The sequence below is a fragment of the Micrasema longulum genome, unplaced genomic scaffold (assembly GCF_059751315.1).
Source record: "Micrasema longulum isolate JH-2025_06_02 unplaced genomic scaffold, ASM5975131v1 h1tg001321l, whole genome shotgun sequence".
NCBI lineage: Eukaryota > Metazoa > Arthropoda > Insecta > Trichoptera > Brachycentridae > Micrasema > Micrasema longulum.
Window position 1 is genome coordinate 1409 of NW_028278508.1, and position 27562 is coordinate 28970.

The 27562-nt window shown below is 34.7% G+C and overlaps 1 protein-coding gene across 1 annotated transcript; it reads left to right on the forward strand.

Annotated features, from left to right (window-relative positions):
* LOC148275885 (uncharacterized) lies at positions 1-27562 on the forward strand. Its single transcript, XM_088235075.1, has 12 exons — positions 1-55; positions 7964-8025; positions 11247-11283; positions 12624-12724; positions 14119-14280; positions 15777-15974; positions 18064-18210; positions 19522-19576; positions 22085-22186; positions 24623-24790; positions 26217-26285; positions 27300-27562. Exons 1-12 carry the CDS (start codon positions 31-33, stop codon positions 27425-27427), a joined length of 1254 nt encoding a protein of 417 aa, XP_088091201.1. The 5' UTR covers positions 1-30; the 3' UTR covers positions 27428-27562.

A 27562-nucleotide genomic window follows, 5' to 3' on the forward strand; every position in this document is an offset into this window, starting at 1 on the left:
GGAGATGCTGCCGTGTTAAAAATAGAAGACATGGAACAATTAAGGGGCCCAAAAGGTACAGTAAATACAATGTTTAATTACGATTCGACGGATATATGATATATCATATTTATTGCTGATATATTTAAACAAACGACATTTATATATAACCTTGACGGCGCGGCGTGATGGCGGAGATGAAGTGCATTAGTATGACTGAAGGGGCACAAATATTGTCTCAGGCCACAGCGGCGTCGGGCAGGACGTTGTGTCGAGGATGACAGCGGAGGAGCAATAGTCAACGGTGGCATCCTAAGCCCCAGTTAGCAGGAGGGATTGCTGTCTCGGCGTCAGGTGGCAACCGGCCCACAGTGATTCAGAATACGATACTACGAGCTACTTAAGCTAGGGTTTCCTAGGACAGCGGTGGCCGTATCTTAACGGCCGCAGTGAACGGTGATGCGGTTGACAGCCGTCGTAAAGGTGACTAGAAAGTGGTTTCCTAGGAAAATCGTATTGATAACCCCGTTAAAAAATAAAACCACTGTCTAGTCACCGTTACGATGGCTGTCCACCGCATCACCGTTCACTACGGCCGTTAAAATACGGGCACCGCTGTCCTAGGAAACCCTAGCTTTAGGGTAAAAATCCAATAACATAGAAATTGCAAATTGTAAGTAATTAGAGAAGCGTATTAGTTTTCGAGCTCCCACAGTAAATTTTAAGTCGATTCGTTGAAATTTTTATCGTTAATTACCTACCTAATCCCATGCGATAACAAAATCGGTTCATTTGCATCGTGTCGCTGCTAACCGCCACACTTCTTTACGCTGTGCCTTTGAGTGCATTTGTGTTATATTCATCCTTATTTTTGGTTCATAAACATTCTACTTCTACAGATAAGATATTAATTTAAAAAAAATATTTAGTTATTAATTTAACTGCAAAAAAAACTCAGCATCGAAAAATCATCACACATTTTGTAAAAGGTATCAAGTTTCATAGAGTAGAGCTTTTTCCCAGCACTTTCCAGAACGTGCATATTTTTTTGTGTTATTGCGTATTTATTAAACTTTCAAATAAATCTACTCTTAATCCTCGTATAGCTTCGTTTTGGGAGTAAGATTTTTTGTCCTCAGGTGTCACACGAGAAATAAAACGCCTTAATCTTTTTGATCTTTTATGTCGTGACAATATTGTCAACCAAGCAAAATAGGGAGCAAATTAAAATCAATACTTTTTAATCACTTCTTTTCTAAATTGTAAAAACGTACCAAGTGTTATACTTGTTTTAATGTTTACTCTATGATACATCGCCTGTGTTACTTCAATACTTTTTATATTTAAACTATTTATTCATCGTTGACTTGCCGCATACCTACGTTATAATTTCTTATTCAATTTTTCTTTATTGTCTTTATTTTCTGCTGATTTTATTTTATGTATCTATATTTTCTATATTTGTGTTCAGGTGTTTTTTAATTATAATTGTTTTTAAAAATTATTTTATACTTTGTCAAAAGCGTAAGCCGTCTAAATAAATTGATAAGTAAATATTACGGCCGCTGAATAATGGCACCGCTTTCGTAGGAAATTATAGCTTAAGCCAGATATACTGATTTTAATTTTTCCATAATTTTAACCGGCCGAGCTTCACGGGTTATCCATCACTGCACAAGGAAGTAAAGCCCAGTCTTCTCTGCAAACATTTTAAAACTCCCAAAATAATATTAAATTACATTAATCGTTGTGGCAGCCCTATTAAAACGTGTAGCTATTTCTGACAATGAAACTTGAATTGATTTGAAATAATTAGGATTGAAATGACCTAGTTTATCTGTATGGAGAATAGATGACAGGGTTCAGAGGGCAATACATCTGGGGTCATTTCTGGTTTGCCGAATATTTTTCTCATTATTCATCAGCTGGGATAGTAAAATTAATGTCATCAACCATTTGTTGGTATTCTTACGATGCTATTTTCTACAATCTTAATTTATTGCGAAGACCTCAAAGGGTCATCGTTTTGAAACATTGCTTGGAGTAGAAACACGAAGGCTGTGAAAAAAACGGGAGTAAAGCTAGGGTTTCCTAGGACAGCGGTGCCCGTAACTTAACGGCCGTAGTGAACGGTGATGCGGTGGACAGCCATCGTAGTGGTGACTAGAGAATGTTTTTATTTTTTAACGGTGTTATCAACACCATTTTTATAGGAAACCACTCTCTAGTCACCGTTACGACGGCTGTTAATCGCATTAATGTTCATTACGGCCGTTAAAATACGGGCACCGCTGTCCTGGGAAACCCGAGCTTTACACTTTCACGCTTGAATGAATTCGTGTAAATATTTTTAAAAAAGTGTTTTTATGGTACTAATTTTTTTTTTACAAAATTTGACCGTTTTTATTTTTTTGTGTATCGTCCTACTTCAGAAATTGTTTAACGTTCATTTTTAATGTACGCTGTGTTCAGGCGGATGAACAATTCATATATGAGTTTGTAATAGAGCCAAAATTCTAGAGGAGTGTTTCCAACTCGATGATTGCTCTTAGGTGAAAATTGAGTGACATTTTTGATATGCATTTTTGATATGGCAGGGGTGCCAGGAATCGAAAACGATTCTCCCAACTTCTCCAAACATCTTCAAACATCTCTTAACATCTCCCTAGATGTGAAATATTTATATTATGAATTATGAAATATTTTAAAATACTACTTAAATTTCAATACAATAAAAATTACATTTCAGTTTTTTTGGAATTTTTTTTAGACTTGTTGATTAATTTAAGAAATATTGTCGTGTCGTAAATTATATGCATTATTTTGATGATAATGGGGTCGTTAAAAATGTCGTTGACAGCCCAGAAATGATGAATTTAAAGAAGCTAAAGATCGTAAAACAATATGTCCTCATTCTGTCACTCTCAAAGACAATCATATTAATTATTACAAGTGACTCATTATGGAGAAATTTTATTTCTTTTAAAATCACACAGAGATCCTTAATTGCGTTAGGTGGGCAATAATTCCATCGAGACTTACGTTAAAAAAAAATTATGTTTTTATGTATTGATTAACGTGGGTACGTACGTATGTTAATTATTTTTATTTATCCATTATATACGCACAGAAGGCCGTTACATGACAAGTAAAAAATTACAATTTGAGCGTTTCATTACAAAAGTTAATATGCAGATCTAATAAATATGTATTATAGAAACCATAAAAGAACTTTATGTAAAAGCTCTGTTACTATCCGCACACAAACATTATTATCCATAACTCCTTCCACAAATACAAGAGTTACTAGATACTCCACCCTGATACTGCAAAAAAAACAAATATGATACAACCTTCGGTCAAAGAGGATTGGCCTACTACTCGGTTAAAGTGTACAATCTATTTTTATTATCCATAAAGACAATTAGTAAGTACTAACAAAATAAAATTGCTATTAAGAAAAGGTTTTTTTTGTTGTTGTAATTATTATGTTAACTTTGTTTAACAACTAATTTAAGGCATGTTTCACATTTTGTAAAATGTTTCCATACGGCACGGGACACCCCAGTGAGGAACATTATTCTGTATAACAAAAGAATACAAACAATGTAAAAGTATAAATAAATAAATAAAAAAAATAGCACCCGTTGTAATTCTAATACATTTTTTTGCATATTTTTTTCTTTCTCGCACAACAAAGTTACGTATTAGCGACTCCTCTAACATGTGCAGTAGGTTTGCATACTCTCGCATTCCAACGCTATGCCTTTTTGACATCTCTTCAGCAACCTGCGCTTACCTCATGCCATGAGAGACCCCTAAATTTGTCATCCTCCCTGAATCTCGGCCTTTATAAGGCAGATTCCGAGCTCCAGAAGGCAAAGTAATCTGAATCGACTTCTACAAAATCCCATACCGAAGGAAACGTTTTACATCATTTTGAGACATGCCTTAAATACATATTAAACATAATAAAATCATATAGACGCTGGAAATGAAAAAGTTACCAAGCGACATGTAGCAGCTTTACGAAAGAGCCAATCCAAGTTTTTTTTTTTAGTTAATAAAAAAAAACCATGAGTACGTATTACGTTGCCGTGATTTCTACATAGTTTAAATATAAACGGAAAATACGAGATTGTTTATTATTTAAAAAAAAAACTTTTTATTTCCTTCCAGCAACGACATAAAATTAAATATTATTGTGATGACATAATTTATAATTTTATTTTATTTGGGAAACTAACAGCTCTGCATGCATATTTACAGTGAACATATAGATATAGTGTATAAACTCAGAACTAAAAACAAATTTCTACAAAGTGTACAAAGTTAGTAAAGGAAATATATTTCATAATATTAAGTAAATACATATAAGTTTATACATATAAATTTTTTATTTTCATGTACTCGTAAATATTTTTCAATAATCAAAGAATTTTTTTTTAAGAACATTAAGTTATTGTAAATTGGGCGGGATTAGGGCAAGGATAATAATATTTTATTTTTTTTTACATTTTTTTTTGCACCACAACAGGCTAGGAGGCCTAATTACAGTGGTGAATTACATCACAGAGCACCCAGGCTTGAGAAAAATCACATTTTTAATTTTTATTTATTTATTTATTTAACTTTTTGTACATAATGTTATTTGTACATTGGCGGGCTTATTGCCAAATGGCAATTTCTTCCAACCAACCAATTTTTGTGTTCTCACCGGGAATCGAGCCCGGAACCTTCCGTACGTGAGTCTAGCGTCTTGACCACTACACCACGGAGGCCGCCATCTTATATTTTTTTATATAATATTAATACAGTCGGCCTCGTGGTGTAATGTTAAACGCGTTAACCTGCCATGCAAGAGGTCTCGGGTTCTATTCCGGCTATGGCTGATATAAAATATTTATTGAAAAGGGTGCTTTTACACAAAAATATTTTATTCTGGACTGGTACCTGAAGCGTAAGACCGATCATCTTACCTTCATGTAACAAAAATGATCAAGATACGCCGCAATTGGTGTACCAATATAGTGCCCTATTCACCATTAGGTGCGGAAAGTGAATGATGATGATGAATATTTAGTAAATTACATTTAACTTTTTTTTTAAAAATATTTATTCAATTTATATAATTATATAAATTATTTGATAAAAAAAATACTAATAGTGATATTTTTTTACCGTTTAAATTTAGACTTCATACCACTGTGCGCTATAGTTTGAAATGATGCTTTATGACATAGTAATTAGTTTGACAGACACAGATGTGTCAATTTATGGAGATTAATAATTGGTTTTAATCCGATGACTTAACATTTTATATGGATAACAAGATTAAAATTTCAAGTTTCCCAATGTTGCCAATCACAATGACAATGCTTTTATCCTATGGCACAGGATCTGATTTATTAAATAAAGGAAATTGAGTGACAACTGAAATGGTTCAAAATCGGGGTGTGGTTCAGTGGCTAATGTTGCGGACTCACGAATCAGAGGTCCAAGGTTCATACCCCATTCTGTCCCAATTTAATTTCCATTTAATGAGTTATTTACAATTCGCTGAAAATGGCCCCGAAATTAAAAAAACAGTATTTGCTTTTCCCACTGTTCAATTATTTAAAAAAATTAAGGTTTTAGATATAAAATTGCTATAAAAAAAGAATTGTTTGCTTCAAATACATAAAGATAAAATAAATAGCAGTATTTCTAGGTCTCAAAACGTAAGTACGTGACCTAGGACAGGTGGTAACATCTTAATTCCAAAATTAAAAACAACTACTGCACAACATCATTATACTTACAGAGGAATATTTTTCTTCAATGAAATGAACAAAGATAATAAAAAGTATAGTCAGGAATACAATATATTTAAGAAAGAAGTAAAAAATTACATCTATAATTCTTCTTTATGTAACACTGATTGAAAACATCGTTAATATCTTTTTTGTAATTTATTTATGTTATTCTAAAAATATTATTGATTAAAATAAAATAATCTATTGTAAGACGTCACTCCCCATTATGTACACAAGAATTGTTTATTTCTTTTACGTAATGGGAAACGTTAATGTAAATATATGTATTTCATTAATGTAAAAAAATTGTATTTAGTTGTAATATTGTATATTTATTTGTTATTAATAAAAAATATAAAAAATATTAAGGAAATCATACGGTCTTTATATAAATGCAAGGTACAAAAGAACAATAAAAAAGTAAGACCAATTACAGATTTCACATTAATTTATTATGAATGCAGGAGGAGAGGGGAAAAAATAATTAAATTCTAAAAAAATAAAAACATAAATATCATATAAAAAATATATAAAAGGGAGAAGACATTGTATAGCTCCAACTCTACTTTCCTCCATCTCTCTCTGCTTCTATGAACATTTATATTTCTTAGTAAAAATTCACAACCAACAATAATTAATGAGATGCAGGTAGTAGATGTACATATGAATCATTAAAAATTAAGTTGAAATTAAAAGTTGAAATTAAAAGTAAAAGTGTAAATTAAAAGTTAAAATTAAAAGCTGAAAGTTAAGTAGGAGGTAAATTTAAAATGTCTTTAACAGATCTGATAAAAATATGGTATTTAAAGTGTAATATGTCGATGTCACTAAAACTGTCATTATAGGTAATCTGTATTCTTCATAGAGTGCTATTTTTCATATAATTAGTCATTGAGTTAGGAATGTCGAAGAGTACAGATTGACGAGTTCTACGGACAGGGACTCGATATGAAATGCTTCTAACAATTTCTGGGCTATCAATTAGGTTATTAACAATTTTGTAGAGAAAGCTCATATCCAACATGGTACGCCGAGTTGCGAGATTTTGAACCTTGTGAAAATTAGCGGACTTAGGCCTACTTGAAAATGAAACATTATTTTTAAATTCTAATTGTCTAAGAAAATAGTTTTGAATATGTTCTATACGATTTTTGTGAGTATTGTATTGAGGATTCCAAATCGGCGAACCAAACTCTAAGACACTACGTAAAGGTTTGTTTGATCGTATGACAAACCCTAACATTTTTTAAGCCTTTTCTTTCTTTTTACTTAAATGTAAGTTTACTATCAAGTACAACACCAAGGTCACGGACTTCCGTAGAAGAATTTATAGTTAACTTGTTGATTTCATATGAATAATTAATTTTTTTACAACGAATGCGATAAAAATAAATTTGCTGACACTTAAATGTTAATAGACAATGTGTTTTTAATGCAATAGGTGTTTAATCTATTAAGGTCTTCTTAAATATTTATACTATCTTGATCATTATTAATAGGTAAGTATACTTTCATATCATCGGCAAAAAGAAAAAGAATTTGAAACATTGACCGATATCATAAATATAGACATTGAAAAAGAGTGGTCCGAGGTGTGAACCTTGGGGCACTCCTGATGGTATAGAAGAAAAGTTTGAGTAGAAGCCACCGATTACAACAGATTGACAGCGATTTGTCAGATAAGAAGTAAACCACCGCAAAAGATCTCCGCGAATACCCAGATGCTCGATCTTTAATAAAAGGGTAAGATGGTTTACTTTATCAAAGGCTTTTGCATAGTCAGTGTATATATCATCTACTTAAGTTTTATTTTCAAATTAAGAGAAAAGTTATTGAGTGAATACTGCCAGATTTGGTGTTGTTGACCGTTTTCTAAGAAAGCCGTGCTGCTGTTCGGGAAAGTTTCGTGACAAATGAGTATAGACCTGATCATAAATTTTTATTCAGTTTTAACAGTTCATCAAGTAAATAAAAAAAAAGAAAAGTTTGATTAAAATATGGACAGTAGAGAAATATGATGCGCTGTAATGCCAAACAAAATACTAACAATCGTTAGTTTTGTAATGATTTCATCGAAAGGGTCACGGTAAATAGTAAAATTCAGGATAATTTTGATGGAGAAAGATCGTGTTCTCATCTCAAATACATTTTTTAAAATATGTTTATTATTGTTACTTTATTATTTTCAGGTGAAATGGGAGATCTGGGTCTTCCTGGGAGTACAGGAAAACCGGGGAGAATTGGTGACACGGTAAATTTTTAAATTTTCACACACTTTGCTTTTTCTTTGCATTCGTCTTTACCAGGGGCCTTATGCTGGATTCATTCGTCTTTACCAGGGGCCTTATGATGGATTCATTAGTCTTTACCAAGGGTCTTATGATGGATTCATTAGTCTTTACCAGGGGCCTTATGATGGATTCATTAGTCTTTACCAGAGGCCTTATGCTGGATTTATTAGTCTTTACTAGGGTCTTTATGCTGGATTTATTAGTCTTTACCAGGGGCTTTATGATGGATTTATTCGTCTTTACCAGGTGCCTTATGCTGGATTTATTCGTTTTTACCAGGGGCCTTATGATGGATTCATTAGTCTTTACCAGGTGCTTTAGCTGGATTTATTCGTCTTTACCAGGGGCCTTATGATGGATTCATTAGTCTTTACCAGGTGCTTTAGCTGGATTTATTCGTCTTTACCAGGGGCCTTATGATGGATTCATTAGTCTTTACCAGGTGCTTTAGCTGGATTTATTCGTCTTTACCAGGGGTCTTATGATGGATTCATTAGTCTTTACCAGGTGTCTTATGCTGGATTTATTCGTTTTTACCAGGGGCCTTATGATGGATTCATTAGTCTTTACCAGGTGCTTTAGCTGGATTTATTCGTCTTTACCAGGGGTCTTATGATGGATTCATTAGTCTTTACCAGGTGTCTTATGCTGGATTTATTCGTTTTTACCAGGGGCCTTATGATGGATTCATTAGTCTTTACCAGGTGCTTTAGCTGGATTTATTCGTCTTTACCAGGGGTCTTATGATGGATTCATTAGTCTTTACCAGGTGTCTTATGCTGGATTTATTCGTTTTTACCAGGGGCCTTATGATGGATTCATTAGTCTTTACCAGGTGCTTTAGCTGGATTTATTCGTCTTTACCAGGGGTCTTATGATGGATTCATTAGTCTTTACCAGGGGTCTTATGATGGATTCATTAGTCTTTACCAGGTGCCTTAGCTGGATTTATTCGTCTTTACCAGGGGCCTTATGCTGGATTCATTCGTCTTTAGAATCGTATGCAACTTCCGCAATTTGACGAGTGACAGCATTTTTGAACCACCCATACGAATAAAGTAAATTAAAAACCAATCGACTTTATCTCGATCATAGGGGCGTGCGGTGAGGTTTTTGATTAGAGAAGCAGTCACTTGGTACTTAATACATTTGTATATGAATTAATAATATGGTCTGAATGCAGTAAACTTGCAAGAATTAATACAAAGACAAATTAATAAAGCACTTAAAGAAACATTTAATTTTAATAAATATATCACATACTACGGTATTTGTAGTATGTGATATTTCCCCATTGCACTTAATTGATTAATATCTCGGCAACTACGATAGATATTACCACGGTTTTTTGTAATCTTCAAGTAAAGTATTGGGATAGTGAGAAGAACAGAAGTCTTTGATAAAAGGACAAAAAAGAGATGACAATCAATCGGCCGAACACATCCTGTGGCACTGTGTGCTATTGGATGATGCCAGAGATGAGATGCTGAATGGTCTGACAGGGGTCATGCGACTAGCGCGGAATGTGGATCTGATGGCCAACAGTACGAATTTTGCACTCTTCTGTTAGTTTGTCCGGACTTGGGTATTGCATTGGGAGCTCCTCAGATACCCAGTAGGTAATTACTATTTTAACTTTACTGTAACTTTACCTTATTATTTTAATTATTTCTCTATGTATGAATTAAGATATTCAATTTTGTAATGTATATATATATGAATGAATAAATAAAATTGTAAAATTGAAATAACAGCTTCGGGTGGATGGTGGGCTAAAGGATCTCCCCTCAATGTTGGTAGGTGTACTGTAAATCAATGGGTAGTATAATTTCGTGGATGCTAGTTTGGAAAAGCCGGCGGCCTCCGTGGTGTAGTGGTCAAGACGCTTGACTCACGCACGGAAGGTTCCGGGTTCGATTCCCGGTGAGAACACAAACATTTAAAAATGTGATTTTTCTCAAGCCTGGTTGTTCTGTAATGTAATTCACCACTGTAATTGGGCCTCCTGGCCGGTTGTGGTGCAAAAAAAATGAAATGAAATGAAAATGAAAGCCATTGTTAATAAAACACGCAGCGGACATCCGATAACTGCAACAGACGATAAACTTCGCAAACTCGTCGACGATTTGATTCAAAATGACAGGCGAACCACTCAGAAGCGTATCAAAAACTATGTTGCAATTTCCAAGGAGTGTTGGAGGTAGCCTGGCAGCAGCGAATGGTGATTTTATTTACAGGTAAGCTATAAAAAAAAACATATATTTGTACCTACATAGAAGGTACATAATATAATGTAAGTAATATATACTATAAATTGATATTTTTCTATCGTTCTGTGTGATACAACTCTCATCCATGAAATCAACTCAAACGACGTAACTTTGGAATACATTATATTATTTAGATATATTATCCATTACTTTAATACATAACTCATTAAAAAATAAATAAAAACAGCACTACGAATTTAGTCGATATTAAATATTTAATTGAAATGTCAACTGGCCGAATTGTTCTAGAAATTAATAGTTCTAAAAACGGCCGCGTCGAGCGCAAATGTCCTGCAGTATGACGCATGAAAGTAACTATGGTCTTATGTCAGAAGTACCCTCTCAAAGAAAAATAGCCCTTAAGAAACAATGTTTGAAATACTGTTTTCCAAATCAAGAATCTTCAAATAATTTGTGTAATCGGCAAGTTTAATCTAGGAGAAAAAACCCGAACTGGGGTTAAGACATTCAAAATATTGTATACTTATTTGTATAAAAAAATAAGCTGGAATAATCGGCTAGTTTCTTGGCTCACCGCAGGCATTGGGCGCGCTTTATCAATATTAATATTTACATTAGGATAAAGATATAAACGATGGAGATGATTTAAAATAAATACTCATTATTCATTTGTTTCTCTGTAAATAAAATTACAGTAAAACATTATAATGGTTAGTCAAATATAATGGTAAGCTGCACATAATCGCTTCTATACACGGTTCGCCCCTGCAGCCTGGTGCTAATAATCTTGGAACATGACAACGCTCGTCGTTTCTTTGTCAACGCTTTTTTCTCTTTTAAGAATTCATTTTTAGTGATTGTTAAATAACATACAAATGAATGAACAAATTAATTATAGGAATGACTTTTTCAATGAAATGAAATCATTTAATGATATAAATTATTTGTAGGGTGAAAAAGGATCTGACGGAAAACCAGGACCCCCTGGTAAGTTGATTTATTTACGTACGTAATATGTATATGTATATATTCCGCGTTTCCATTCTTTAGCCATTAACTTGTAATAAAGACATTTCAAATAAAACAATAATCAATTTTTAAACGTTCCTAAACGCATTGTTTAAAGCTAATAAATAAGTCGGTACAAAACTTAATTTTTCATGCAATTTTTTCTCTGTTCTGATGTGTATTATACTCTTTCTAAAAATATTTTTTCAATTATTTTAAATATGTGTACCATATATATAATTACCTTATGCACTTACTGTAATTATTATTATTTATTTTTTTGGTATTTAAAAAAAAAACACTTTCTTTGCTTTCTAATTTTTTTTATTTACTTTATATATATATATTAATTTATATATACCCACTGTTGTTCATTAGTTTTTTTAATGCATATTTTTATACCGAACTTTTAATATTACATTTTATCCATATTTTTCTCTTTTTTTTTTAAAAAAAAGTTTTACTTTTGATTTTGCATTGCAGTATGCTGTTTTGGTTTCTCCATATCTTTTAAAAAAAAATGTGTTGGTGTTTATTTTTTAAATGATTACAATGTTTGTACTTACCTCTATTATTCTCCTTTTTTGTTATTCTCCTTATTTTGACTCCTTTAGGAATGTTAAACCCCGATATGAATGACCCATTCACCTTAACGCATGCTGTGCTGTCCTTGTACAGTGACGCAATTGTCCTTGTCGGAGTATGGTGTCATACTCCGATAAAACCTTCCACAACTTCTCTCTGTCCACTCGATCAAATGCCTTTTGCAGATCGACAAATGCGCAGAAAAGTTTCTGGTGTTTGGTCAGAAAATTTTCAGTTATATTTCGCTGATCAAATTTTTGATCCATACATCCTCTTCCATTCATAAATCCACTTTGTATATCCCACACTCTATCTTTAGTCACCTTTCTTACTCTTTCAATCAGTATTCTGCCATATATCTTTCCAACAGCGCTCAAAAGGCTGATAGCTCTATAGTTTCCGCAATCTATTCTAGAGCCTTTTTACTTGTATAGAGGCATAACAACAGCTCTCCTCTAATAAGGGGGAGTGTATGTCTCCTCTAAACATAGGTTAAAAAGCTTATGTAGCCATACAAAAATTATTTCTCCACTCGCCTTTACAAACTTTGTCGCAATGTTATCATAACCTTGCGCTTTCCCATTCTTCATATATTTAGCAGGATTTTTAATTTCTTCCATACTTATCTCTTTCGCATGTTTTATGTAATTCAAATCAGGAAGAAACCCGGTACCAATCTAGATTTCTTCTTCTATAATCACATAAACTGTCAATCCGACATTTTGTTTTGCCAGGACCCCCAGGGGCACCCGGGATGGACGGCGCGACCACGGGAGCTCATTTGGAGGTGAAATCTGTGGGGCCTGTAGGACCGCCGGGAGAAATGGGACCAAAGGTGATTATGAGATTTTCTATCTCTTCTATACGAAATAAAGAAGATTCCTTAGAGACAGTGCGCCTGTTTATTTATACGATGTCAGTAAACATGTATTTCTTTATTTATTAACGGACATTGTCCATGTATACAATTTATAAGGTTTAAATATTACAACAAAAGAGTAGTTTAAAACATTTAAAGAAAAAAGAAAGAAGCATTGACAAACATAAGGGACATCGAGACAAGATCTGGACTATTTATTTAGTGCTCGTTTAAATCGTTGTAAACTTAAACTAAAAAAGTCCAGATCCTGTCTTGAGTTAACAATACGACAAAGGCGGGTCATTGGAGAATTTAGGCCATAGTTTGTTCTATGCTGATCGATGAACAGTACTTCATTGTTTCTCAATCTACGAGTCGGAATATTGAATTTTACTTGTCCCAGTAATGATGGAACATCGATTATACCATTTAGTATGCCGAACATATATATGGAGTCAATATTAGTTCTACGTTTTTGTAGACTAGAAATATTTAACATTGACTCTATTTCAGCATAAGAATAATTATCTCTCTCTAGTCCAAGCATCCACGCTATTTTTCGAAGCAAGCGATGTTGGACTGATTCAATGTGATTTATGCGATTGACATAGAATGGAGACCAGACCACTGAGGCATATTCAAGAAGAGGGCGAACAGTTGAGCAATAAAGAGTTTTGATTGTACGGACATTAGTAAAATCAGAGGATATTCTGTTAATGAAGCCAAGTAATTTCAGTGATTTATTTACTGTATTATCTATGTATGTTTATTATTATGTTTTGTACTTTCTACAGTATTTTGAGCTCTGTTGAAAAGATATATGGCAGAATACTGATTGCGAGCGTAAGAAAAGTAACTAAAGATAGAGTGTGGGATATAAAAAATGGATATATGAATGGATCAATCGAAATATGACTGAAAAGTTTCTGGCTAAACTAAAGAAAATTTTCTGCGCATTTGTCGATCTGCAAAAGGCACTTGATATAGTGGACAGAGGGAAGTTGTGGAAGGTTTTATCGGAGTATGGAGTGAATGATGACCTGACAAGGGCTGTTGCGTCACTATACAAGGACAGCACAGCATGGGTGAAAGTAAATGGGTCATTCACATCGTGCTTTCACATTCCTAAAGGAGTCAAACAGGGATGTGTTGTCACCATGGCTGTTCAACATATATATATATATTTTTAAAGGATTGTTAGTACTATTTTTGACAATTACAAAACCAAGGGTTAAATAAGCAACACTACTTCACTACTTCCCTTTCATGGGAAAGGAAAATGAGATGAAACAAGAGGAGTATGAAGAAGAGGAAGAAAATACAAAACAATAACCTAAAAAATGTTTCCTAATGTATTTCTTTCCACTTAGGGCGCCAAGGGAGACGTGGGCGCATTAGGTAACCCGGGTCATCAGGGTCAGCGAGGCGTCCCGGGAGTGCCCGGGATTCAGGGACCCCCCGGTGAGTCGGGGGTTTCAGGTCCTACGGGCCTTACGGGGCCGCGAGGGCTTACGGGAGAAACTGGCACACACGTACGTACAAAACTTTTTAAGAAATATATTTTTATTTTAAAACCAAAAAACTAATATAACATTTTATTTCTTTTTTACTCGATAACCTTTGAATCGGGTGGTCCAGCGGCTGTAAGACGATTTCGGAACGGGAACACACCGAATTGTCATCTCAACATCATATGATCGAATCCAACCAATGAATGACCCTGAAAATTTAGTCCGCGTTCCTGACTCAATTACAATTTAAAATAGTTTTCATTTATATTTTAAATAGGCTTCTGTAATAAAAAGTAACCACGTCCAAGCGATTATAAACTCCAATGAATCCCAATTCAAGCGAAAAATGTTCGCTTGAACATGATTTCTATATGACTTTTGACAATTACCAAGACGGTATGCTTAACTTTTGTTTGCATTAGCCGGGCGATTATAAAGCCAGCCCTTTTAACGTTTCGATAAGGACAACCCAGGAAGATAGTAAAATAGTAAAATAGATGGAAAAAATATAACAACTAAAATTATTTTGTATAGTGGCAACATTTAACGCCTAGATGCTCTTATATATTAATAGAGCAGAATCTAGCCACATACCTATCTGTGTATCTATTAAAGCAAAAATTGCTCGGCGAAACAAAATTTTTGTCACTTTTAATGAGTAGATACGTGTACCGTGAGGCACTGTCCTGTCGGTACAAACCGATGTACTTACTTATTACTTACTTTATTTCATTGTGTATTTTATTCAACACTTATTTCAATGAATTCTTTAGGTTTAACTATAAAATCACCATGTCAAATCAAATGTTATGTGTGGTCTGTATTGTTGTATGGCTGTGAGACTTGGACTCTGAAAGTGAACACTATGAATAGGCTGGAGGCTTTTGAGATGTGGTCGCATCGCAGAATGCTTAAGGTATCATGGACAGACCTAATAACGAACTCAGAAGTCTTAAGTCGAACTAAAACGAACAGAGAACTCTTAACCACCATAAAAGTTCGTAAAATTTCATATCTGGGGCATATAATGCGTGGAGAAAAGAACCACTTGCTTTATTTAATTTTGAAAGGCAAGATTGAGGGTCACAGAGGGGCTGGAAGAAGACAGATGTCCTGGCTGCGAAATATACGAGACTGGACTGGCTTCAGGACTGTGGAGCAGATCTTCCGGGCAGCACAGGACAGGGAAACTTTTGCCAGAGTGATTGCCAACGTTGGGGATACCTGACTGGGCACTAAGAGAAGAAGATAAAATCACCAATTTTTTTGGCGTTTTGAAGTGACTTTTAACTTATTTAAACTAGTTTCGATTTCGGTTTCGGCTCGTTTAGGTCGATCACTAGTGTTTTTGACTTGACGACTGCTCTCAGATAAAAATATTGAAGAGAAATTCAGTAGCAATCGAACTCGTCACGTCGTCAATGTAAACGCTCGTCCAGCGTTCTAGTACTATTTTACACGAAGAATTTTATTCAGAATCCGGCCGGACCCAGACTTCTTAAATTGCATTTTTTCAGGGATTGCCAGGGGTCGCTGGGACGCCGGGCTTCATAGGGCCTCCCGGGATGATGGGTCCTCGAGGCCTCCCCGGGCCTGCGGGACCCCCGGGCCCCGCGGGAGATGCGTCCCCCAACGTGGTGCTGGCAGGGTCCTCCATAGTAGAGGGTCTTCCGGGAATACCCGGGCCTAGGGGATTCCCGGGCATCGTTGGATTGGTATGTCAAATTTTTGTCTACGTTTTCTAATCGCCATAGGACCCATAAAAAAATGTGAACAGAGTTCTTAACAGTATTGAGTTTTTCGAAACGTATGTGGTAAAATTGCCTTGCAAAAAAAATATCAAAGTAAAACAATAAAACACTTTTTTCAAACAGATTTTTTTTTTTTTTACATATTTTTAATTTCACCAATCGTGCAATTCAGCAGTAGGAGCTTATTAATTTATTTATTATGTATAAACCGTCTAGCTAATTTCAACAGTTATATGAAGAAACATATGTACAAGAAACTGAACAAAGTCAAACAAGGACTGTTGGTAAATAATAAACGTAAACGGTAAATCCATTCATTGTAGATATTCAGAGTAAAATTAAGCATCTAAAAATAAGAGGGATGAATATTCAAATATGCTGGATAAGAGGTCATGCTGGTATCGTAGGAAATGAGAGAGCGGATGAACGAGCAAGAGCCGCAACTTGTAAAAGAACGGCACCTTTCTTCTCAGAATTTCCCCTTAAGCTAGGGTTTCCTAGGACAGCGGTGCCCGTATTTTAACGGCCGTAGTGAACGGTGATGCAGTGGATAGCCATCGCAAAGGTGATTAGAGAGTGTTTTCCTAGGAAAACGGTGTTAAATGGTGTTGATAACACCGTTTTCCTAGAAAACCACACTCTAGTCACCGTTACGACGGCTGTCCACCGCATCACCGTTCACTACGGCCGTTAAGATACGGTCACCGCTGTCCTAGGAAACCCTAGCTTTAGCTTTGCTAAACGCTGTATAAAACAAAATACGCAGCAGCGTTGGGAGGATCATTACCGCGCTTCTTCTACAGGTAAAATCACTAAAATGTTTTTCCCAACGCTGGCTGATGCAGCAAACTTCCGTCATCATCACCAAAGTACTTTCGAAACGACCCAATTTTTTACCGGACACGGAGCTACGAGAAGTTATCTATATGGGTTTAAATTGAGGAATGATGACTATTGTCCATGCGATGATATTTCTTCACAGAGTATCGAACATCTGTTATTTCAGTGCCCATTTTTCAGTTTGCAACGCCATAATCTTGAAGCAGAATGCAGGAAAGATGGAATATCCTTAACAGATATCCACACTCTTGTTAAAAGTAGTTATCACGCGCCATTGTTCTTGAACTTTGCAACAATGGTGATTGGACTCATAAAGGTAATAAACCAAAATCAGTGATCGAACATCCCATTTCCAAGACAAACAAAAACGATTTTTTCCGAGTACCTTAGCCTTGTACATGACACGTAAGGCTACTAAATACAGGGGTCCAAATAGATATATATTTATGAAAAAATGGTAAACAATATATTCAAGAACATGATTAACTTACAAAATTTGGAGCTAAGCCATGCCAATCTACGAGGCATATCCAGAAAGTAAGAGTACTCTATTTTCGTATTTAAAATAAATTACAGTACATTGTTTCTATATATATTACTTATTTTTCCAAGTAGTCAAAACGGAAGGTTTTTCAATTTATAATAATTGATAGTGAAGTTTTACGAAGTGAGTGCTAACTAAATAAATACAATGATTATGCAATGTTAGAGTATGTCCAAATGCTTGCAGACTGGCTAGATTTCCTCCCAAGGGAGTTATTCATATTTCAATTTATTGCAACAGAGAGGGAAACCTTTATCATGTGGGTGAGATTAATCCGGCTGAACCAAATCACCTACTAGGCAACGCCTAAAAGAACAAAAACAATTTTTATACTTCTTCTTTTACCAGGTAGTTAATTCAACAATGTTTGAGTATGTCCAAATGCTTGCAGACTGGCTGGATTTCCTCTCTAGGGAGTTATTCATATTTAAACTTATCTAAGGAAAAACATTATTTCATTAAAACATTTAGGCTTCAGCTCCTCTTCTTCACAAAATTCAACAGATGGAAGAGTTGAGAAAATGTGGATGTTTAAACATGGGCAGAATGGTGAATGTTACGCAGTGTGTAAAGTGGATACTTAAACCAGCCAATGACAGGTCATTAGCCCTGTAAATGCCTAGACTTCCCTCTCTGTTGCAATAAATTTACAATAATTATGATTTTTAGCCTGGAGAGAGAGGGCCCGCAGGCGATCGAGGCCCGGCGGGTCCAACGGGCCCGGGGGGTCCTCCTGGCGAGGCGGGAGTCCCCGGCGACTCCGGCCCCCGGGGCTCTCAGGGGCCGCCCGGGAGTCCGGGGACTCCAGGGACACCGGTAATTATGTTTTTCATTGAATCATTTTGTACTTATAAGTGCATAGAGAACTGCATTGGTAAACTGTTATACCCACAGAGTAAAAATGCGCCAAACTATAGAGGAGCCCAAACGTAGGAAAACCATTCTATGACTATTGAGTACTAGGGTAGCTACAGTTCGCAGCAAAACAATGAGCCGTACTCAGGTCGAGAATTGCCAAATGGATATCAATTTGGATTGTAAATACTCTCATTCGTACCTGTGTATTTATTATTGCAGGGTTATTCCAATTTATTTTTCTATAATTCGCCTATATTTATTATGTAAAATTGAAAATACATGTGTTTGCTTATTTTTTATTTATTTATTATTTTTCATTCAAAATATATTTATATTACATTTATTGAGACATAAATTCCAACTTCATGAAACCAAAGTCTGAGTTCGTTTGTTTGTCCGTCACATCTCCTTAACGGCGAGTCGTAGCGGCCTGAAATTTAAACATGTAATTTAAGATGCGATTTCAAGGTTAACGTTAATATTTTCGAGTAAAATTTGAATCGACCTCTACTCGATAAAGAATCAAGCTTTGTATGGATGCCTAGTGCAGCCTCGACATATTGCCCGTAATCGACTGTCATTTTCAACAGTAAACATACTTTAATTCACAAATTTATCCCCTAAATTGAGAAAAAAGAGTATCTGAAATCAGGATCTCGACGACAGAAATTTTTACCGGACACGGAGCTATGATAGGTTTACATTAAGGAATGATGACTATTGTCCATGCGATGATATTTCTTCACAGAGTATCAAACATCTGTTATTTCAGTGCCCATTTTTCAGTTTGCAACGCCATAATCTTGAAGCAGAATGCAGCAAAGATGGAATATCCTTAACAGATATCCACACTGTAGTTAAAAGTAGTTATCACGCGCCATTGTTCTTGGACTTTGCAACAATGGTGATTGGACTCATAAAGGTAATAAACCAAAATCAGTGATAGAACATCTCATTTCCAAGACAAACAAAAACGATTTTTTCCAAGTACCTAAGCCTTGTACATGACACATAAGGCTACTAAATACAGGGGTCCAAATATTTATTTAAAAAAAATAATAATCAGGATCTCAAGAATGGTAGGCAAAGACGCTAACCACTGCACTATGAGGCGGACTTATCTCCGCTCGTTTTCCTTTTTCAGGATTTTTACTTAAGAGAAGCCATCGAGTCGAAAACACTCGATTAACCAGGTTTGTCCCAAGTCTTAGGAGGTTGAAGGTTCTATCATAAATATATTAGATTTTTACTGATGCATTTTTTTTCCAGGGTGAAAGTTTTTCGGAGATCGAAGTTAGGGACATTTGTGCAGCTGTCTTGAGGGGTAAAGTATTGAATATTTTTTTAGCAAAAATGAAACTGTCGAGAATATGGAGGTATAGGCGTTTACAGAACTTATTTATTTATTTTAAAGAAACAAACAGTCGACAATGATATAATAACATTAAAAAAAAATACAGTTTAAAGACAGACCAGCAAAGTTTTTAAATAAGAATCATACTTATTATTAAATTGTGTTACAACAAAAGGGTGTGTTTATGTGTATTTGTATGAGAGTAAGTGTAGATGTGTGTTTATGTGTATTAGTGTAGGAGTAAGTGTTCAGGTGTGTGTAAGTGTGTGTAAGTGTGAGCATCATTAAAAAGTAAGTGGGATCGTATCGCAGCTAGAAATAATGAGTCTTAATTTATTTTTAAATAAATTAAGGGGCATGTAAAATATATCGATAGATGAAAAAAAACATTATAGTTAAAGCAAGAACGATAGAGGAAAGAGTGCTGTGCATAGTTAGTGCTAAAGACTGGCAGATAAAACAAAAACTTATTTCTTGTCACGCGAAAGGGGACATTAAGATGAACTTATGATCTGACATCGGCTGGGTTAGGTGATCACTTAACACACCGTGAAACATTCACCATTTTGCCTATAGGTGGTTGATTTCCATATTCACGCATGGCATTTTTTAATTTGTGGTTAATAATAATAAATAATATTTACACGGTTGTTTTATAAATACACTTACTTTACATTTTTCTTTTTACAAGAAATTATACAAAGGTTTCTAAATTAAAAAAACATGCAATTTGTAGATATTTGACAATAACATGAGGGAGTTTAGTGTTTTATTTATTTTTGATCCAATATTTTTTTTTATTGTGAATCGTTTGTATTAAAATGGCTATGATATTCCAAAATTTTGTAATTCTGACATTACTCCGCCTGTGACGTCTCGAGTTCCAGTCGGTGAGTTTTCCTGGCATTTAAAAAGAGGACCCGTACCTGGCAAAACACACGCTAAACGTTGAAAAACACGGCTACCCGGAAACCGGAAATCTATCACAACTCATGACAAGGCTATAATTAATTGGTAATTTTTCACATGAACCTGTGACGTTTCAAAGTACACTAAGCCCCCGTTGATCGCGACCCCGGCGTGTGCGGATTCGTTATAACGCGATATTTTTCGCAAAGAAGTGAAGTTCTTATTCTTAAAGGTGGGGGGCAGTGCTATGTGAGCTTCTGACGTCCGAAGAATATTTTTTTGTTAAAAATCACACTACACAACCCTGACCGCTAATAAATGTCATAAATAGTCACAGAAGATAAAAATATAGAGACAAGCAGTGTTTTTATTTGTAAATATGTGTTCATCGGTGTTGCCAGAGTTAAAAAAAATATGGTTCTACCGCATTTGGGGTAAGAACAGATACTTTTTTCGGAGTTTTGTACTATTATTTCACTAAGTTTAATAATATGGCAAGCCACTGTATATGAGTAACATACCAAGGAGACCATATTACAGAGGCGTAGTCAAGAATGGGACGAACCAATGAGCAGTAAAGTATTTTTAGAGTTAATATGTTTTCAAAATTGGATGGAGCTCTATTAACAAATCCAAAGAATTCAACAGATTTGTTAATGATATAGTCAAAGTGTTCATGAAAAATTAGTTTGTTGTCTAGAATCACCCCGAGATCTCTTATTGAAGTTACAACGGAAAGAATTTGGTCATTAAGTTAATAATCGAAGGTAATATTTTTTTTAGATCTGCGGTAAGAAATGTAGAGCGAATGGACGACTAAAAGGATTTACGATGAGGGATGCAGAAAAGGAGGAAATTCGAGAAAGACATGGCATGACTAAATTAAATGAATACTTGAAGATGGTTAAAACGGACATGCCAAAAGTAGAAATGATTAGCGGGAGGGCATAGAAAACACATGACTATAGAGTAAGCGAGATTTGTATGTAGGTATAGACAAAGTAAGAATGATATGGCGTTCTGTCCTCTCTGCTGTTGGTTCGTTGTTGTCGTTAAATAATAGAAAAATACATATTTAATATGTGTCTTTATGCGCCACTTGTACTATTTTTGTTTGTCTTTTTATTTCAAAATAAACGAATTAATAATATTTTAACATCCAATTTTAGAACTTTTTAATTTTTTTTTATTATGTAAATAAAACACGAGTGATACTTTAATCCACAAATTTGGAATATCCAGTGACCGGTTTCATCGCTTTCGCGACATCTTCGAGACTGGTATCTTTATTAAAAAGTTAAATGTATTTATACAGAACAGAGGTAAGGAACAGAGGTAACATGCAGAGGTAACATTTGAATTATCTATCCTTACCTCTGTTCTGTATAAATACATTTAACTTTTTAATAAAGATACCCGTCTCGAAGATGTCGCGAAAGCGATGAAACCGGTCACTGGATATTCCAAATTTGTGGATTAAAGTATCACTCGTGTTTTATTTATATAATAAATTACAATGAACTTCCATCAAGAATTTTCACTTACAAACTTAAATGTTTTCAATATTAGAACAACTGGCTGAGCTGTCGGCAGGGCTTATAGGCCCCCCGGGCCCCCCTGGAAGGTTGAGACCGGGCAGACCGGGACTTCCGGGTATCCAAGGTCCCCCAGGTATTTCAATTTTAATTTAATTTGAGTTTGTTCAAATTTCTGTGGACTGGTACTGGGTTTATTATTATTCTGAGAAATGGGGTGGTTACGCCACATTACTCTATGTGTGTATAGCATATGAACGTAGTTATGCAGAAAGCAGCCAGCCATAGAAAAGTAAAACAGAGATAATAGCACCTTTACGAAAATAGTGTATAGTCAAATCTACACAACAGTTGAAATGTTTTTGACTTTGACAAATGATAAATCAATAATACATGATTTTTTTTACATTATAAACAAGAATCTAACTTTATATTTGACTAGTTTTAATGATTTTTAAAGTATCGTCAGATTTTTCTAGTGGTGTGGGTGTTTTTTGCAATTTGAAAATTACCGTTTTTGTGATCGACACTATTTTTAGAACGTGATTAGTACAGTTGTTTGTATGAAAGCAATCTGGCTGTTTTTAACAGAACAGAGAATTGACCTTACTGCACCCAAAAACATCAATACCTCATTTTTTCAAAATGGTGGAGTGGCTGCTTTCTGTATAATTATGTTCATATTGACTTGCCCACTAAGCCCTGGTTAAAATGTTGCGATGCCTACCATGGGTACCAATATTGTCCCGGCCCCATAATAACAACTGAACTGATCGTGTGTGCATGTGCTTTGATATTCTCACCGCGATTGAGAATAAGTTATTTTTGCGAACAGTTAAACCCACTGTGTCGCGCAATTGCATTTAATATTCAAGAAACCACGTCAAGTGCTCCTCCTTCCTGACCACAGGATCTGATCTGATCCTAACTGCCGCGATAGAAGTTCTAAACAATAAAGGTGCCAGAACCCCAGTACAAGGTAGGTAATTGCATTCTTTGTATTAGGGTTCGGTAGCAAAGTAAATGAGAATAGCGCATTCCGCGAACCAGACCATTTCGAGCTTTCATCTGTCAACAGGCAAGTGACGCGATTATAGGGGTCAATGCTGCGACCTGTGTAGATTTATTGTGACGGAGAACTGGACTTAAATATTACGATTAAAATATTGAAACAGAGATGAAGTACATTTTAGACAAAGGAATATGTAATTCTTGGCGTTTACAGGGTCCTGTCTTTGGGTGTTTTATTTATTTATTTAAATGTACAATACAGCACCACTACCAATTACAATGTATATATACCAAAAACCCAAAAAAACACCTAGCTTTATCTGCCATCTAGGACCATCCAAAAACCCAAAAAAACACCTAGTTTTATCTGCCGTCTTCGGACGTGCGGTATACAAGTATGATAAATTGTTTTGAAAAACGGAAAAGGTTGATATGAACATATTACAACAACATCTTAGACTTTTATATTACCTTCTCTAAAATGTACTTCATCTCCTTTATAATATGTTAATATTAACAGCTCCCCAGGGAGTTGAATCCAGTCCTTGGATAAATATAACATTTGTAATCGCGGCCCAGGACTTAAAATAGCTAAAAATCACTCGCATTACTATTTGTATTATAAAAAAAACGTATTGTAAGAAAAGAACAGAAAAATTTAAGAAATCTATATTCCTTCAATTTTTATATCTGTTGATGTTTATGAAGTTAACGAGCTGAAACCTTTATTCATGCGGGTGAGATTCATCTAATTGAATTATTTCATATTCATACTAGGCAACGCCTGAAAATGTTATTTTTTCAATTTCTATACTTCTTCATGGACCAGGTGGATTTATCAACAATATTTTGAGTTCATCCAAATTTTTGTAGACAAGGACTGGATTCAACTCCCCGGGGAGCTGATAATATCAACAAATTACAACAGAGATGAAGAAATATTCATTACCATCATCATTCCCTTTCCGCACCTAATGGTGCATAGGGTACTGCATTAGTACACCAATCACAGCGTATATAATTATAATCACATTTTTGTTACATGAAGGTAAGATGATCAGTTTTACGCTTCAGGTCCAGGGTCTCTGAAATATTCTAGTGTAAAAACACCTTTTAAAATAAATATTTCACATCAATTATGTCGGGAATCGAACCCGAGACCTCTTGCATGGCAGGCTAACGCGCTGACCATTACACCACAACGCCGACGATCAAATAAAAAAAAAATCATCTCCGTCTCTGTTGTAATATGTTAATATTAACAGCTCCCCAGGGAGTTGAATCCAGTCCTTGTCTACAAAAATTTCGACCAAATTAAAATTTTGTTGGAAAAGGCTGATTTTTAGGGAGCGGAAAATGGGACAACGAACCTTGATTTAGTCGCACAACATCGGGGAATTGTCTGCGAGAGGGTGACATTCAGAAATACCTACATTTACTAAGCAAAATGTCTAATCAATATTCCGATTAATTGTTTTAATACAATATGTTTTAAAAAATTGTGTTAATGAGTACTACAATTTTTGTTGTATTAAAAAAAATATATATTTTTTATTTGTAGGTGATCATGGTCTTGACGGAATCCAAGGCGAGCGGGGCTTCCCGGGTGTGGAAGGCTCGCCGGGGCAGCCGGGCCCCCCTGGGGAGAGGGGCGAGCGGGGAGAAAAGGGGGACAGGGGCCCAGAGGGGCACTCGACAGACGGAGCTCCCGGTCCGCCGGGAAGTCCAGGTACCTATTATATCAACATTCTCTCAGTAGATGTGTCAGTTTGCAGATGGTAAAAAAAATGAAACAGTTATTCTTCCGAAACAGCTGAATCAGTTTCACAAAAAAAATTAGCTGCTGGAAACTCGTGGCCCCCAGGAAGGTACTGTTTTTATTTCACTAAATGTTATTAAACATTTGTATATAACCACTTACCGACTTTTCTATGTCTACCGGTTTCGAGACGTACACATCTCTTCGTCGGGACACCAATTTAACCACCATAATTGTTGCACAAAAATATAAAACCAACACGACATGCATGGCATCGAGACAACACTATTACGTAGGCAAAAAGGTCCACAACCTTTTGCCAGAATCGTAGAAAGACGGGAGTGTTGTCAAGTTGCGGAAGGTGTTGACCTCGCTCTTTCATGACGTTGGTCGTAGGGAGTCAGAAAAGTTGATGCGTGCCACGGATTGGAGATTCTAACTGGATGTCGAAAATAAAATATGAAAATAAAGAATAATTTAAAAATATATATGTACAGATGGCAACCATGAAGTTTCGCATTATAAATAAATTGTCTATGTTTTATGAATGTATGTATGTGTATATGCGCATGGGTGTTTGTATAACGTAACCCGCAGACAAGCCTTGACTTTGCGGGAACAAAAATACAATTATGGATAATATTTTATTTGTTAAAATAAATCAAACTAAAAAAAAAATGCAACAACTATGGTGAAGATGTATAGTGGGTTTTGCATGTTGGTTTAATTGGTGTCCTGACGAAACCGGTAGACATAGAAAAGTCGGTAAGTTGTTTTATCTTAGAGTTATATACTCTAAGGGTTATTTTTAAATATTTTATAACATTTAGTAAAATGTTTGACCACGAAGTTAATGCTTTAAATATTAATATTTTTTTATTTTTTTTAAGCCAATCAACAGGCTTACGAAAGCCGTGATAGATTGGCATTATTAAATATTTATTATAAAGTAACATTTAATTTAAACAATTTTAAATTCACAAAGGTATAATTATGGCATAATCTAGGCGGACATGGCAAGTCAGGCGAATCATCGCGAATCAGGAGTGACAACACCGCTTGCTTCTTAAATGCTTGCCTTTGCTGTAGGAACACATCGACAGTACCGTTTAATGAGATTTCGTTCACCGTTCTTAGGATCCTTGGCAGAGGGGAAAAGATTCCAATGTTAGTTTTATAATTTCCCACAGCAAAGACAGGATTGGTGCGCAAATTTCGTTTGAGGAACGCCATAAGCAAATTCCCGAGGGGAAGGGATGTAGAAACAGTTTTACATATCCTGACCAGCTTTTTTTAAGAACTGGAGTGTCTGGCCAACTTGTATATTGAAATATAATTAAAAGGGCGGTTGGACTTTGCAAGGAATGAAACCCGAAATATATGCATTTTATTACAGGTTCTCCAGGTCCTGAGGGAGCAGGACTTCCTGGCAGAGCGGGAGACAAAGGCGAAACTGGGAGACCAGGTAACGTTTATTCATAAACATATTCATACCTGTGGATATGTTTGATAGAGATTGACTCATTTAGGAAAAAATCACAATGATATTTTACGAAAACTGAAATTTCGCTAACGCCGAAAATTGACGTCTGCTCGTTCGAATTTTGTATGTGAAGCCAATATTCATGATTGTATTTTTTTATAGGAATGATTTTTTACTAGGATCATATATTTATTAGATGATTTTTTATAAGGATTTTTTATTTTCAGAATGATTTTTTTATAAGGATTATTTATTATTAGGAAGATATTTTAGCATAGGGATTTATTGTTTGGATGATGTATCATCAGGATTATTTAGTATATAAGATCATTTATTTACGTGTGGTTTTTTATCAGGATTATTTATTGTTAGAATGATTTTTTATTAGGATTATTTATTATTATGATGATTTTTTAGCATAATGATTAATACATATTAATAGTGAATTATTAATAAATAACAATAGTTAGGATAATGTCTCATCAGGATTATTTATTTATTTATTTTACATAAACGGCATAAATTGCCTTTCACATATATTGAACATAAATATTTAAAAAATATATACATATTCAAAAACATAACAAAAAATTATAAAATTGCATAACTATTTCAATAGTAACAAGTAGCAACCAAAAATACACATAAGCAACCAAAAATATTAACGAAATAGATACATAAATATGAAAAAACAAAAAAAGGAAAAACATTTTCAAATATAAAGAAAAGTTTAAGAATAATATTGCGAATATTATATTTATCATATAAGATTATTTATTTACGCACGGTTTTTTATCAGGATTATTTATTATTTGAATGATTTTTTATTAGGATTATTTATTACTAGGAAGATTTTTAAGCATAGTGATTTGTTATTTGGTTCATGTATTATAAGGATTATTTATTAAAATAATATTTTTTATTAGGATGACATATTACATTATTATTATTTGCCATTGAGGATGATTTTTCAATGGCATTATAAATTACTTACAGGTTTTCCTGGCCCAAGGGGAGGTCAAGGATTAGCCGGTGTGTGTCCCGACTGCTATGCCTATGACGCTTCAGCCAATGCCTTTAGACCTTTGAACTACCAAGTCAACAACAAGGGTCCCGAGAAATAGAAAAATAAATTAATAAATAAAAAAACACAATGCTATACGATAGAATTACGAGACAAAAAGAACGTTTACATGTTTAAAAAATATGCACCCGCTGAAAACACACCTAAAGACACCCTTTATTTTAAATATTTATTA

Bases quoted from the DNA above. Each gene is read 5' to 3' on its own strand.
- LOC148275885 (XM_088235075.1), top strand. From the start codon at position 31: ATGGAACAATTAAGGGGCCCAAAAG. The intron at 56-7,963 runs GTACAGTAAATA...TATTATTTTCAG, and splicing joins ACAATTAAGGGGCCCAAAAG to GTGAAATGGGAGATCTGGGT. The intron at 11,284-12,623 runs GTAAGTTGATTT...TTGTTTTGCCAG, and splicing joins CGGAAAACCAGGACCCCCTG to GACCCCCAGGGGCACCCGGG.